The 14,790-nt window shown below is 50.2% G+C and overlaps 1 protein-coding gene across 3 annotated transcripts in view; it reads left to right on the forward strand.

Annotated features, from left to right (window-relative positions):
* The window catches only part of ACSF3 (acyl-CoA synthetase family member 3), a 78,351-nt gene that overhangs the window by 36,522 nt on the left and 27,039 nt on the right, over nt 1–14,790 (forward strand). For all 3 annotated transcript variants that reach the window (XM_057402227.1, XM_057402229.1, XM_057402228.1), the window contains 2 exons: nt 505–617; nt 14,013–14,139. In XM_057402227.1, the coding sequence (XP_057258210.1) occupies nt 505–617; nt 14,013–14,139 (240 nt within the window). The remainder of the gene's footprint in view (nt 1–504; nt 618–14,012; nt 14,140–14,790) is intronic.

Raw genomic sequence — 14,790 nt, forward strand, 5'->3', positions numbered from 1 at the left:
GTCTCATAAAACTGAGATAATCCCTTGCAATTCTCACACTGTTAAGCCTTTGCCTTTTCTGTCAAATCCAGGCTTTAGAGAAGCAGTGAGCCACTGTAGTAATCATTGTGCTCTTTCTTTTCACGTCTTTGTGTAGGTTTCATGGTGCCTTTTTTTTTTTTTTCTTTACAAAAAGACAGCTTCATTATTGGGCTACGAAGCTGTGCTGATGTCTTCAAAGACCGGCCAAGAGAGACTGCTCAGGGCTGGAGACACATTTGTTTTCCTAGGCATTTCCAACACTGCCTGCTCAGCGAACAACGGCGTGTTGCACTGCAGTGACATTTGCATGCAGACATATGATGTGATTGAAGCCTTCCTGAAGGATAACCCCCTGCTAGGAAGTTCTTTAGTGCCAGCACAGTCTGCAGATGCCATTGATAGACGAGCAGCTGCTCTTTTGCATCCTTGATTTTGTTGTTTCCCAGAGGCTGTCCACTGTTTCACTGCTGTTTTCCTTCATAGGTTCTGTGGGCACCCCACTGCCAGGGGTAGAAGTGCGCATTGTCACTGAGACCTTGAAGAGTGGTGCTCGTTCCTATGCCATCCATGCTCAGGGAGATGAAGACAGCACACAGGTAGTGCTCATCCATGTTCTCTACTGCTTCACTTGTCTCATGAGTTCTCTCCTCCCCAGCTCTTTGAAGCCTCAAGGACTGAAGCTTGCACTGCTGTTACTCCCAGGAACTTGGTGATGCTTTTAGAATGTCTCTTTTTTTGTGTTCTTCTTTGTGTTACTATAGCCCTGTTACTTTGCAGACTGCACAAGTGTGGTCCTTGCTGCATAGATGAACAACATCTGAGAGAATAACACCCTCTGCGTGGGAGTGGGAGGTGAAGGCTGTGGTACAAGGGCTATGGGATAAGATGATATTGTATCTGCTGAGGCTGTTGATGCCCTGGAGGAAGGTGATGAGTTAAGCAGTTTCTGGCCTTTGAAAGGCAGGACAAAAAGTTGAAATCTACTGCAGAAGGTAAAAACAAGGCATAGAAGGGAATTCAGGTGAACCCTACTCTGCTTCAAAGAGTCACTAAATATCTGCAGTCTGGAGGAGAGGATGAGTGATTTCTAACCCTGTGTTTATTTCACTGGGTTTGGTCAGGGGGTTAGCAGTGAGAGTTGGAAGGGCAGGACTGGTGGCCTTGGGGGTTGCATTCATTTCAAAACAGATGAGGGGGGAACTCATCAGGTTTCCATGAAGGTCCAGCTGCATACCGAGCTCTAACAGCCACGTGATATCTGCACCAGCAGTTCTGCTGTCCCAGATGTCCATGATGATGAAGCAGTTGAGCCCTTTTCCCTATGAACTGTCCCTGTGTTGGGGTGCTGTGTGTTCCCTGCTGCAGAAGCAGCCCCCAGCCCAACATCCAGGGTATCCTGCTGCCTCAGCCCCTTTCTCTCCCCACAGAAATGGCTGAGCAAGGTCTGCATTCCTGCCACATCTCCTTTGCACCCTCATTGCGGTGCAGGTCATGTTGCCTCTGGCAGATCAATAGCCAGGTGATGTACAGGCTCAGCTGAGTAGATGGATGTTGTATGCGTGAGAGAAATTGCTCCAGCAGTTGTGTGCACCGTGTGGGTGGGAGACAGACAGGCGTGAGATTCAACCTGAAATATGTGGCTTCACTCATTCCTCTGGGGAAATAGCTTCATCATCTAGCAACGGACATGCCAAGGGTTCAAAAGGAGCTTCCTGGTCTGCAGCAGGGAATACCAGAGATGCTGCTGATGTTAAGTACTGGTGAAAGGCTGAAGAAAGCCGTTTTTCCTCTAGGTTATCTGTGCTGGCAGCTGGAGGAGCTAGCGGGACCACAAGCAGCCCCATGTGCATTGTGGTCAGGCTGCAGCAGGTTGCCTTTTGTGTCCTGATGCCAAAACAGAGCACTGCATCCCACCCCAGACGTACAAAATGAGCCCAGGGGAGAGCTGAGAGGGACCGCTCTGGGCAGGGATTGTGGTGTAGCTGGACAGTGAGCAAAGCAGGAGACCTGGGGTGGCTGCCCTGGTGCAGCACTCAACACATAGGAAGCTGCTTCCTGTTTATATCACTTCACTGGATGAGTGTTACATCTCATGGTTTTGTCCCCTCATCCTGGAGTTAGCTTTTGGCCTTTTTTTTTTTTTTTCCACTTGTGTGAAACTGAGACATGAAATAGAATGTGTCCATTTTAATAATGATCCTGTAATGCTTTTTTTACCCTAAGGGATCCGTGAGCTCTTTACGAATTGGGTCTTAGACACAAGAATCCCCATAGTGCAGCTACTTCCAGGATGAAATGTGGATGTTTGTTATTATTCTGAATTATAAGAGGAAAAAAACCCTAATTTTTTTTTTTTTTTTTGTCTGCTCAATACTCCTTCCCCTTCCTTCTGTTTGTATTGAGTGACCAGAGAAGAAGGGGAGCCCAGATGACCTGTGTCTGGTGCTGGAAGCCCACCACCCTCTGAGGTTTCTGACGGCTGAGACCTACGTAACTATTTCCTCTGGCTTCAGGCTGATTGAGTTCATATTTGGGATAGAGGAATTGCCCTTTTATCCCATCCATTTGTCACATACACTCTTCAGCCCCCAGTGCGGGCTGCTGAGTTCCATAGCAATGCCTCATGGTGCTCCCAGGGGCTCCCATCAGCACTGGTGTGTTGGCCCCGTGCCCCTGGCTGACGGCTGACTTTCCGTCAGGCTATCCCTTGGGGGTTTTATGAATGTTCTGGTGAATTCTCAAGATATCACCCATGGAGGGTGTGGGAGGTGGTAGAGTTTGCCTCTGGTTGTTGGCTGAGGGGTTGGTCCCTCTCTGAGCCCATCTCGCCCCTTGTCCCAGCTTAACTGAGAGTTTCTGCAGGCTGAGGGAGAGAAACGGTCCCATCTGCTCTGAGTGACACTAGGTGACAGTGGCTCCTGTGTTGCTCCAGGACATCCAGGAGCAGAGTGGATCTGCTGCCTCTGTCCTTGGGACTGTCAAAAGGGCTGTGACAAAGTGGGAAAAACGGTCCCTGCTCTTAGTGTGTCTTGGCACAGATGGATGCATGGGGATGCCAGGAGTTTGGCTTCTGTCTGGTCTGTGTATGGAGTGTGACTTTCCATTGCATGGGCAGGTGGCATCCGTGGTGGCATACCTCTTGTCCCAGTGACAGTGTCATTTCACTGATTCACACCTGTGGTTGCAGGCAGAAAGCCTCACCTGCTGCCTGTTCCTGCCCTGAGATGCTGCTGCTGGCACACTCTGTGCATCATGCTTGGTTAATAATTTATGTCAGAAGAGAGTACGTCAGTGGAATTTATTTAAAACAAGAGGATCTGACAGGCCCAATGCTCATCATGCTCCACCAGGCAAGGAAAGGTCTGGCTCTGTTTCAGATCAGCTCTTCCGTGGTGAAGGGGCTGTCCCCAGAATGAGAATACCTTGTCGGTGTTCCCTGCCTTGGTCGTGCCACTGGACATGGCCTTTTCCATGCCTCTTATGAGGAGGGACACACGTATTTGGCCTCACCTCCCTTGCAGGAGGGCTCTGAGGCTTACAGCATCTAAGTAGGTCTCTGGTGTGGTCCTGGCAAAGGCAGCGGGGTCCGTATGGAAGGACAGCAATGGTGAGGCCGGTGCAGAAAGCACACAGCCCACTCAGCGCCCGCTCTGCCTGTGTTTGATATGAGCATCTGCAGCCTCATCGCTGCTCTGGGCATTTCTCTCTGTTCTGGCATTGATACTGTGAAAAAGTCCCAAATGTCACGTAATGGATTGCTGGAAATAAACACCTCCCGGCAGCAGGGCCGGCACAGGCAGCGCCTGCCGTCTGCTTCAGTTACACAACTTTCAGGGCAGGGATCTCTCTCTGTACACAGAAAGCGCGGCGCACATCTGTGCCACTGCACAGATAATAATGAAACTGCCACCCCAGAGCTGGTCCTGGCCACGGTGGGGACGTGGGGCTGTGCCTGGCGGCATGTAGGACATGGTGTGGCAGATCTGGTGGGATGCTGAGCACCCCAGTAGGAGCTGGGCTGCAAGCCATCTCTTCTCACCAGGCTCTCAGCTCCTGCTTGCAGGTGATCTCGGTGCCGGCGGGTTAGGCGCATTGTCAGGGCAATCTGTGAGGCGTTCACACCTCGGCTCCACGGTGCAGAAACCCTGGCTGTGAGCAGAAAGAGCACCTGCCTTTGCCAAGGAAATCATTTGCTGTATGGAGCCTTGCAAGGTCACTGCCTTCCTGGCTCGCGTTGGGTTGAGGTTTCTGCCTTCTGCTCCATCCTGACAACAGCAGACAACAGACTTTGCCCGAGCTGTTTCTTCCCCACTAACACTGTCTCTCCCATTAGGTGCTGGGGCATTGCTCCGTTTCCTTTCACACTGTCACCCTTTAGACACATTTGCACGTCCTGCTGCAGTGAGATGCAAACAGGAGCTCGGCAGCATCGTGGTGGTGGCAGAGGAAGGCTGTGGGTGGTGGGAGCAGGGAGGTAGGAAGCGTTTCTGCTTTGCCATCCGGTAACTGCCTGAGCTTGCAGCAGGGGACTGCTGTAATTTGCAAAGCTGGTTTCTGGCACACCCTGAAGATCAATAATCTACTTAGCTGAAAGTTTGCTGGATCTCTGTTCTTCCCTTCATTTTCTCCCACCCCTTGATTAGAGTGCTGGATTCCTTTCATGCGTGTGCTCCAGCCCTTCGATCTTGCAGCTCTCATGAGCCTTGTGCTCCATTGCATCCAGTTTGCACAGATTTTCTAGCTGGCTCTTGTGCTGCTTCTGTAGTTATTGCTGCACCCTGGGCCGTGAGCTGGTTTCCTGAGCTGACACAGACCCATAAGCCATGAGGCTGTCAGCTGTGCCCTGCTTGAAGCTGCACCATCACTGCCAACACCAAAAGGTGCTCCAGCCTGATGAGATCCCCTCACTGCACGGTCTGTTCCCAGCCAAGGATGCTCTGCAACACGCTGTGGGACAGGGCCACCTTGGTGGGGCAGGAGGTGTCAATCCCCATTGGAGTTGCAGTGCTTGCACCCTGACACAGCATCCTCCACCTCTCCCTCTGCAGGAGTGTGGTGACACAGAACGTGGTCCTCTGAAGAGATGCTGTCCTCTGAGTGCTTGGAGAAGTGCTTCTCCTCCCATACATCCCTGGGGAGCAGAGTTGTGGAAGCGGATGTCAGGGGACAGCAGGAGCTTTGTCTGCTTTGAGTCTATTGCTCCTGTAGCCGCTCGCATCCAAAGCAGCCCCTAAACTTTTAACCTGCCTTAAGCAGCTGCCTGTTGAGTCCATCTGACCATACAGGCAGGCTCAGTAATCCTCACCCAGAGCCCTGGATGCTTTTTCTCCTGGTCTTTTTTCTCCTTAACTTTTTGGCAGCCCGGGATCTCACTCTCCCATGCCTGACTCCAGCGCACAGGAAAGGGTTACAGCTCTCCAGCGCTGAATGTTTCAGTTTGCTTTGTTCAGTGCAATGCATATTTCATACGCTTAGCTTCCCAGCTGGCAGAGGCCTGGAAACCCTGCAAGCTGTCGGGTATTGTCTCTCTCCTTCTTTATTTGTTTGTTTGTTGGTTGGTAGGGGTTTTTTTGGGTTGTCATTTTTGTTGGGTTTTATTTTTTTTCTTCTGTTTTTTTTCCAAATTGCTCACTCGCACGAAAGCCAAACCTCAGTCCTTGACAATAGGGGTCTATCAATAGATAAATGGTTTCACAGCTGTATCTAATGCAGTGCTCTAGCCAGGGCTTTTATGGTGAGTAATTTTCTCGTGCTGAGGCTGCAAAGGGAGCCGTGTGGGACGTATGGGTTGCAGGAGCTGGCAGCAGGAGGACGCTGCAGCCATGGGTTTTTCTCTCCCCCACCCTCCAAAGGTTGTAATTAGCTCGTTGTTTATCCATATGCAAGCTGTCGTCCTGGACGGGAACCGGCTCGGCTGCGGCCATCCCCTCCCAAAGCCACCAGCATCTCCTGGCCCCTCCTCCCCATGTCCCCTGTGTCCCTGCCATCTGCTAGCAGCTCGCTGCTGGTTGCCAGCACCTCCACAGGGCTGCGGCATTGGGGGCAGCTGCCACCATCACCCTTTGTTATGACCGGAGGCCTTGGCCATTGATGCCCCTGTGGAGGGGCCCAGAATGGCTCCACCTCACTCATGTTCATCCCAGATCCCCAGAGAACCCAGTGGGGAACTCATCACTGAGCTGCCAGGGTTGTCTTGGAGGCTTCCTGGGTGCTTCCTTGCTGCTGCCCGTGGGTGCTGTGGACTTGGGTCCACCTCTCTGGATAGATGCTGCATGGAGGTGCTGTTGCACGTGTACCCCTTATGCATGGTTGTCTCCTCCTCATCCATCCAGGTATTTTTAAACAATTGGTGTGAATGTACCATGATCCCATGTGTAGCTCCTGAGGCTAGAGATAGGTACGTGCCAGGCATTCCTGGAAATGGACAAGTATGGATGCTGGTAGGGATGTGAGCACCAGGGCCAGGGAGTCCTGTCTCTGGCTGTCTCAAGCAGCCACCCCGGGTTCTTCCTTTTCTATCCGGATCAGACCTCAACTGAAAGCAGTTTGTCCTTAATGCTTCTATACTTCTAGAACATCTCCTCCCAATGGTGCAATTTTTCATCTGTTTTCTTGTTTTTCATCCGTATTTTTGTCCCTGCTGCATCACAACCTCATGTACTGCTGCTTCCTGTGGGTCTCTGGATGGTGAACCTTACTCCAGTGTCTCAGTTCCATCTCCCATCAGCAGCTTGCTGCTGTAGGTGCAGGATGTGCTGTGTGGTACTGAATGCCTTCCTCAGGACAGCAAGTCAGTGGTTCTGGGTCAGACTGTTACTTGGAACCTAGGGTGAAACTCGAGTGATGGAGAGTTGCTGGCTGGCTGACAAGGCTGGCTGGCTACCACAGGGGTTCATTGGGATGCTTTGGGCTTCATCACCTCTACCTGGATCTTTGCCCATCTCAGGAATCTTGCCCCTCAGCCACACAATCTCTCCCATCAGTAGCCACCTCCCAGGCAGGCAGTATAGGGATTATGTTGTTGAAGGGAGCCTGGATTATGTCTACTACTTTTCTTCTATCTGGGACATCAGTCTTCAGGTTTTCTGGCACAATCCATCTTTGGTAAATTCATGCTGCATTTTTTCCTATTTTCCATTTGCCTCAGCTTCTTCCAGAAACTCTTCCAAAGCACTCACAGTGCTGGACACTGCAGTCGTATATATTCCAGTTATGATTTCTGTTTCACTGTGTTCCTCTCATCTCCTCAGTGACCTGCCCAAATAATTCAAGTTTCTCCACTTTGTTGCCCAGGCTGCTTTCATTATTGTATAAACATTTTAACTGCTTCTCATTGATCACATCCAGTTCCTTAGTCAACTCAGTGTATCTCATTCTCATGTGTATTTATATCTCCTTCCTTCTTTCTGTCTGTTCTCTGATTTAGGGATTTTTTATGGGCCATAGTTGTATTTTATTTCTTCCTGGTAGAAAAGAGGAGGAGGAGATCATGGTAGCATCATGTCCCCTTGTTTCTCAGCTGAAAACTTTTCTTACCATGGGAGCAGCCTTGATCCCAGAAGACTGTTTCCTTGCACATTGAATTTGAATTTATCTGTCAAGAAGAACCTTCTATCCACAAGTGTTTCCTTTGTCATAGCACTCTCAAGATCTCTATTCATCTCTTTATTGTTTTATGCTTTAATTCCTCCTTGTAGCAGGGGGAAGATTTAGGATATGTGACCTTACTGTATCCTTCACCACACTGGCAGTCTTGGTTCTGTCAGCATGAGAGACAAGGGGTGAGTAGGTTCGTCCCTCTATGGTCCTATCAATCATGCTGCTCGTGGTCTTCAACCTTCTGTATCCTTGCTTGTGCCAAGAGGGCCTGGGAGACCGGGCTGTTTATGTTTGGTATTGTGAGACATGGGATGAAAGCAGCTTTCCTGACGGCCCAGTCACTGGTTCTTGTTTCTACTTGATATTTGCACACCTGAGTCCTTCTGAGCTGTGGGTTCAACCAGATGTGCTTACAACCTCCCTCCTCCCATGATACGCTTGCTGGACCTCTGCTGGGTCGCAGAGGCTGTTCCTGCTGTAGCACATCTTGGGGATGTTTGCCAAAGAGGCCTGGACACACTGGGGAGATGATAAAGCACAGAGGCCAGAAGAAAAAGGTACAGTCTCTGCCCTAGAGTGCTTCCAGCCAAAGGGAGGAGGCGCTGGCCACCACGGGATGGCTTAGCACAAGGAAGCAATTAGAGCTTCTCGGGCAGTGTGTTCATCTGTAGTCACAGCACGTCACAGCCTTGCTGACCTGAACTTTTGAGTGAGGCTTATGAAAAAAGAACTGAAGGTGGGCCACTAATTGAATCCTTGCCTGGTCCTCTGCCTGCCCCTGAGCACCAAATCAGAGCAGGCGTTGTGAGGGCACGTCAGGAGCCTTTCTCTAATGAAGAGAGCTGAGGGAGTGGGAAGATGTGCTGACATCTCGCCTTGTTTATTATCTTCTGAAGCCTGCAAACAAGAGGGATGAGAGCAGCAGCATAGAGAGTTGTTGGTGTTTCTGGAACAGTGTTACACATCTAATTTATGGTGTTAATATAGATCAAGAAGTTCTCTGTCTGTAGAACAATAGCAGAGAGGACTGACCTTTCCCAAACTTGGTATTTTGTTTCTGTGGTTCTTTTGAGATCATCTGGAGTTAATCAGTCTGTTAACTTTCAAAACTCAGTACTGCCTAAAAAGATATACACTCACTTTTGTTTTCAGTGGAGCAACATTTACTGTAAGTAGAGGGTTAGGTTTTTTGAAACTGAGTTTCAGTGTTCTAGCTCAACCGTGCGCCAGCCTTGCTTTTAAATTTATAACCCTCCAAAATGAAAAGTAAATTGATTGTGTTATTCCCAGCCCTTTTATAAAAGTTAACATTGCAAAAACAGATGTGAAATGTGGCCTCGTAGATTACAGCCTGGGCTTAGGGTTTGTTTGGTTGGGGTTTTTTTTTCATTCTCTCTATGCTGTGTCCCTGAGGAATAGAAATCTGCCTTTTTCCAGCAGGAGGAAAATTGTTCTGTGTCTAAATTGCCTCCTGCTACCCTTCTGCAGGATGCTGCAGGACATGGAGCTCAGAGGAATGATAATGCTTTTACAAAACCATGCAACTTAGCAGGGAATTTTTAATTATGAATGTGCGTGAGAGTTCAGATTGCCTGGGAATTTGGTAATGCTTTAGCAAGCCTCACACCTCTAGGACATCCACTCAAATACGGCCCAGGGAGACAGTGATTAAAAGGCACTGCCAAGTGGATTATTGGTCTCCAGCTTCCTTTTAGGAAGCAGGTGAGCATATCCTTACATCCCTCATCAACCCACCACACCAGTCCTGGATGCAGCATGATTGCCTGGTCTGGAAGCAGAGTCTGGGCTTCTCAAGCTCCCATGCTTTCTCCAGGCCAGGGGGGCTGAGCTTTTGGATGCTGTGTTGGAGCAAAGCCTTGGTGTATTGCAGCGCTCTCCTGGCCACCAAAATCCTGATGGGGTGAATGTGTGGTCTTTTGAGAGAGAAGGAGCATGTCTAGAAATGGCAGGTGAGCTTTAGCAGCAGTGGGGTCATGAGTGTGGCAGAGCATCCCGGCTCCGTAGCTTGACCCTGGGGTGCAGAGTGGGATGTGGAGCCGTTCTTTAGGCTTTGTTGTATAATGATATGTTTAAAGCAGACAGAAAAAAAGTTATTACTCTGTGAGAACTGCTAAGATGGTTCCATCACTTCCATAAACCTCACACATATAAATTATTGTCTTCTATTATTCACTTAAAAGGCTAGGTTGCTTAATTATTTTGATCACAGTAATCACTTATTTACAAGGTGGGGAAAAATGCCAAGCATTTCCAAGCTGTGGTAGAGGAGGCAGGGCTGCAGAAGCATTTCCTTCCTCCACACAGATGCTTTTGAGTTTGTTGGTTGCATCAGTGGTGGTGCCCATCCCATGTATACCCCAGGCTGTTCTCTCCTGCTCTGGCAGCAGTGGTGTGATAGAAGCTGGGCTGCTCGGAGCCCAGGGTGGTGGGAGCTGCAGGAGCAGGTTTGGCTGCAGGGAACAAGGCTTCATGGAGCAAGGACTGTGGAAGAGTCAGGCTGTGGCTGGGTAGGAGGGTGGAATGGGGAGTGGGGACCGAGGGACAGAAGTGTAAGTAGGGAAGAGTAGAAGGAAAGTGGTACACAAGATCTGCAGTGCCAGAAGATGCCCCTCACACTGTCCTGCCCCGCTTCACCCCATCCAGGCAAATTGCTCTTCTGTAGATGTGCTGCCTCACATTTCTGGGGTGCAGGAGTGGCAGGGTTCCTTTTATGGTCCCTCCTGATAGGAGGTGCTCTGATTCACAGCCTTTGCTCACCCATGAGAGAGGTTCAGATAATTATTTGGGGGGGGGGCAGGAGGAAGGAAAGGTCTGGTAGAAGTTAAATGTGTCTCTACAAAACCTGTTTGCCACCTGAGGAAGGTGTTTGTTTCTTTTCTGAAGAGCTTGTCTGTCGTCCTCCCAATCCTATCAGCCCAGTAACAAGGTATTACCTCCCTTTACAGCCTCACCTTACAGCTTTCACCCTGTGTCTTCCACATGCTTAGGAATCCACCATGCCTCCCCTTCTTCCCAGCGAAAGACACGCCGCTGAGAGCCTACCTCCATAAAAGCCCCTAATTCCATTAAAGTCCATTACAAGTTCCTCTCCTGCTGTTCCTGAAGGCACGGGGCACCATCCATCAGAGACCACAAGAAAACAAATGGCCACTTTGAACAGATCCCAGGGCCGCTTGCCAAGCGGGGATTCCCAGCTATTTACAAACCACCCTCGCTTCCCCCTAATAGAGGTAAAATGGAAGCAGGGAAAATACACCTTTTAGAATCACCCAGCTTTAGTCCTTCAAAGGATTTATTACAACCTTTTATTTTCATGCGTGGAAAATGGAATCTTATCTGGTATGCTGGCTGGTCCAGCAGAAAGCTATCAGGCAGCAACCTTCAGGAGCACACTATGCCTGGGTGTTAAAAGTTGCTCAAATGCATTAAAGCAGTTGAAAAGTGCATTAAAGTATGGAGCAAGGAGAGGAGATATCTGGGCAATTAACAATCTGATGCTTTCAGCAGCTGCTTGCGACGTCCATCCAGTGCATGAGCAATGGGTGCCACTGAGATTTGCTGCAGAAAGGAAGCACAGACGTTGGCCGTGCTGCTGCCACCAAAATCGCGCTCTCAAAGCGGGTATCAGCCGCGTAGCTTGGTGTCTTTGGGAGTTTAACAGGGATCAGATGCAAGGGGTTGTAGGAGATAAATGCCTCGAACCCTGAATTTTAATTTATGTTGTCTGCAAGCAGCAGAAGCTGCTGGTGCCGGGGTGGTTTGTGTCCCCTCTGCTACACCGGGGAGCAGTGGCACTGACATTCGAAGTGCAGCAAGCAAAATCCTATTAAGATAACGTCACGGCCTTTCTGTTTTACTGTTTGCAAGCCAGCCATAACATCATTAAATTACACAACAGGGAGGTGCCTGCTGCCAAGGAGCTCTGCTCGAGATAAGATGTGGGTTGAGCTGCTGCCAAAATTTGAGTTGATATGACAAGAAATTTGGAGCCGGTTCAAGGCTTGATTCACACAAAACGATGCTGCGTGCAGGTAAACACTGTGCAGGATTGGTCCCTGGGGCAGCTCAGCTGCTCTGAGCTGGGGCACAGTGTGGGTTGTGCAGGCTGGCACTGTGTGATGCCTGTGCAAGGCTGGGCTAGGGCTAGAGACATTCTAGTACCCAAATTTACACCCGTTCTTGGGTTCAGTGCTGACAACCAGAAGACAAAATCTGGCAGGATCTGTAGGTGAAGGTCAGGCAACTGTTCACAGGTCTTTGCCATCCTTACCTCCATCTCCCCTTTCGCAGCTCTTTTGGGGGAGTCAGAAGCAGCCTGACAACTAAAGGGACTGACTTTGGAGGCTTGCAGTAGTATAAAATGCCTGCAATTTGAGGGCAGTTTTGATAGTTGTTGCTAACTGAGATGGTTGGATGGGATCAGGTGGGTTTGGAGGGAGGTGAGGTGGACTTTCCCCTAAGAGGGGAGGTGTTGCTGGCTGGGTTACCCAATGGGCATAATTGGAACTGAGAGTACCTGGGGCACTGGGTTACTCAGGGAAGTTGCTTGTTTTGTGATGTTATGGCTGGGCCAGCAGGAAAAGGAGTGAGGAGAAAGAGCTTCATTGTTAAAAGTACGTACAGCCTCTGTAACAGCACTGCAGCCTTGTTTTGCCAGTCCTTCTGCATCACCCACCATGTCCCTGCCACACAGGCTTTGTGCCTCCTGCCCTTTGGCTGCAGCATATACTGAGGCTCTGGCTCTGCTGGAGCTCAGGTTTCTCTGTGCTGTCCTGCTTGTCTTCTGGTCTTCAGGCTCCCTCTTTCAGATCCCCTGGGGAGAGCTCCCCACCTTGCCATGGCTCAGCATTAATGACCTTTTTCTCCTGCAGCATCTTCCAGACAGTGGAGGTGATGCACAGCCAGGGCTCTGGGCGCTCAGCCCAGCCTGTGGCACGTGGAGTCATCCAGGCAATTCTGCAGAAGCACCTGGGCTCTAAGTGCAGAGATCCTTCTGTCACCCCATCCTCCAAGGCAGGATATCAGGAAGAAATCACCTTAAAAATTGTGCCTCAAAACAAGCTTTCTAAGCATTTTCCATTAGAGGAGTTTTGTTTCCATCAAAGGGTGCACAGACAAGTGAAGCCTGCTCTGCCCTGGGATTCTGCCCGGTGCTCCAGATCTGCTGTTACCACCTCCCCTCGTGCTGTGTTTCTGTACCCGTTACTGGGATGTTCTCTGCAGAGGGATGGAGCAGTGTATAAAACCACATCTTGGGGTGACCTCCCATCCCAGCACTGGCTTGGCACATCTTCCCTGCAAAAGGACTTTAGGTTAGCATAAGCAGTTTGTGCCTCTCTGGTGCCTCATCTCCTAGCCTGCCTGCCTCCTTACGATTACGAAGCTGTGTGTGCAGGGGAGATGAGATATCATGCCATGTCAGGCAAGTCTGTGACCTTCCTGCAATTCTCCATTTTCCATAACAGCAGGATGTTTGTTTTGTTGCCATAGGAAACCTGCCTGTGCGGGTTTGCGGGGTCCCGTGTTGTCAATACAGCCATTACCTTCCAGTGGGCCTGAAAGGAGCCGAGTGTCCCCAAGAACAAATCCAGTGATGTTTGCTGCCACCTGAGGAAGAAAAGAATGATAGGTTGGCAGTTTTGGAAGGCAAATGGAGCAAGCAGCAGTATGGCAGAGTCACAGGAGTGTGTCAGCCTGTGCCTCACAGTGGCTGCCCTCCTTGCTGCATCACCCAACTGTGGAGGGTAGGAGGATGGTCCTTATCCCTGAGGACACTGCATATCTCATACGTCCAGGGTGAGTGGTGCTGCTGCCTTCAGCACCAGACCAGGATCTGATCTCTCAGGTGTGGGACAGTGGGCTGTGCTTCCCTTACCTAGAATTATTTCCTGGGAGAGAATCCTGACAGAGGCAGGGTGCAGAGAAATCTTGTGAAGCTGGTCTGCGTCAGGCCATCCAGGGGTCAGAAAGGACCATCCCTTTCCCCAAAGTATTTCTTGACCCTTTTCCAAGAGTATTTCCTGCATATTTGCATATGAGACCTCTCCTCTGACAGCAGCTGGAAGGCATCAGCCTGCGTGGACCATGGTTCCAGGATGGAAGTTGTTGTTTTTATACAACACAGATGTATGTTTCCAGTGCTTTTGGATGTCAAAGGCACTTTGGTGAGTCCTTCCATCTGAGGAAAGACATCGTGCAGGTGGGCAGGCTGCATTGGAGGTTGGGAAAGGCTGGAAAGACACGGTGCATGGGTCCTGCTTGTCCCCTACCACAAGGTGGGGGAGCCGATGCAAGGTGGTGGAGCCGATGTGGCTGCAGAACAACTTCTCACTGCCACTCCCTGGGATGCATTCACTGTGTGCTTGTCCTAGGTGACACCAGGTCTGGAGGGACAAGAAGGGGAGCTGCTCGTGAAGGGACCCTCCGTCTTCCGCGAGTACTGGAACAGACCCAAAGAAACAGCAGATGCCTTCACGCCCGATGGCTGGTTCAAAACAGGTACCGCGATGGTTCCCTGCAGCGTACGGCAAAGGGCAGCGAGGGGAGGAGGAGGTAGCAGCTATGGGTCAGCCCCTGGGGTTCCCTGGCTGCTGGGGGGTTTGCACATGGGGGATCACAGCCCAGCTGGGGGTGCAGGTTGGATGCGCTTCAGAACTCCAGGCTCAAGGAGGGGCTTTGCTGTAAGTAGCCTGTTGATGGGGTATGTTTGGGGTCGCTTGCTTGCGAGCATAATATACTGATGTTTAATGTTTTCTGGGGACTTAAACTTTGCAAAATGTGATTAAGTTTAACTTATACAAGGACTACATCAGTGGAAAACCCCCACTAAGCTCCAAGGAGGGGGGATCCATCCTGCTTCCCCTCTTGCCTCCATCATGGTGTCTGCAGGGGAGTTTGTCCTCCTGGTCATGGCTTAGTTAAAGGATTGAAGGCATGAGCATGGGCAGTGTGGCTGCGTGGGGTGGTCTGGGACCATGAGGGAGCCTTTCAAGGGACTGTCATTTGTCAGTCAGAAACTACTAATTGAAGGAATGCTGAGCTTTCTGAGGAAAAATCCCAGCAGGTGTCCTCAGGTTTAGGCTGAGGTTCTGAAATTGCCAGAACCATTTTTTTGCAATAGTGAAAAGCCTGAGTTATCCAAATAAAGAG

Source organism: Pezoporus wallicus, unplaced genomic scaffold (genome assembly GCF_028554395.1).
Source record: "Pezoporus wallicus isolate ANWC-B61680 ecotype Strahan unplaced genomic scaffold, APGP_CSIRO_Pwel_v1 contig_13622, whole genome shotgun sequence".
Classification (NCBI taxonomy): Eukaryota; Metazoa; Chordata; class Aves; order Psittaciformes; family Psittacidae; genus Pezoporus; species Pezoporus wallicus.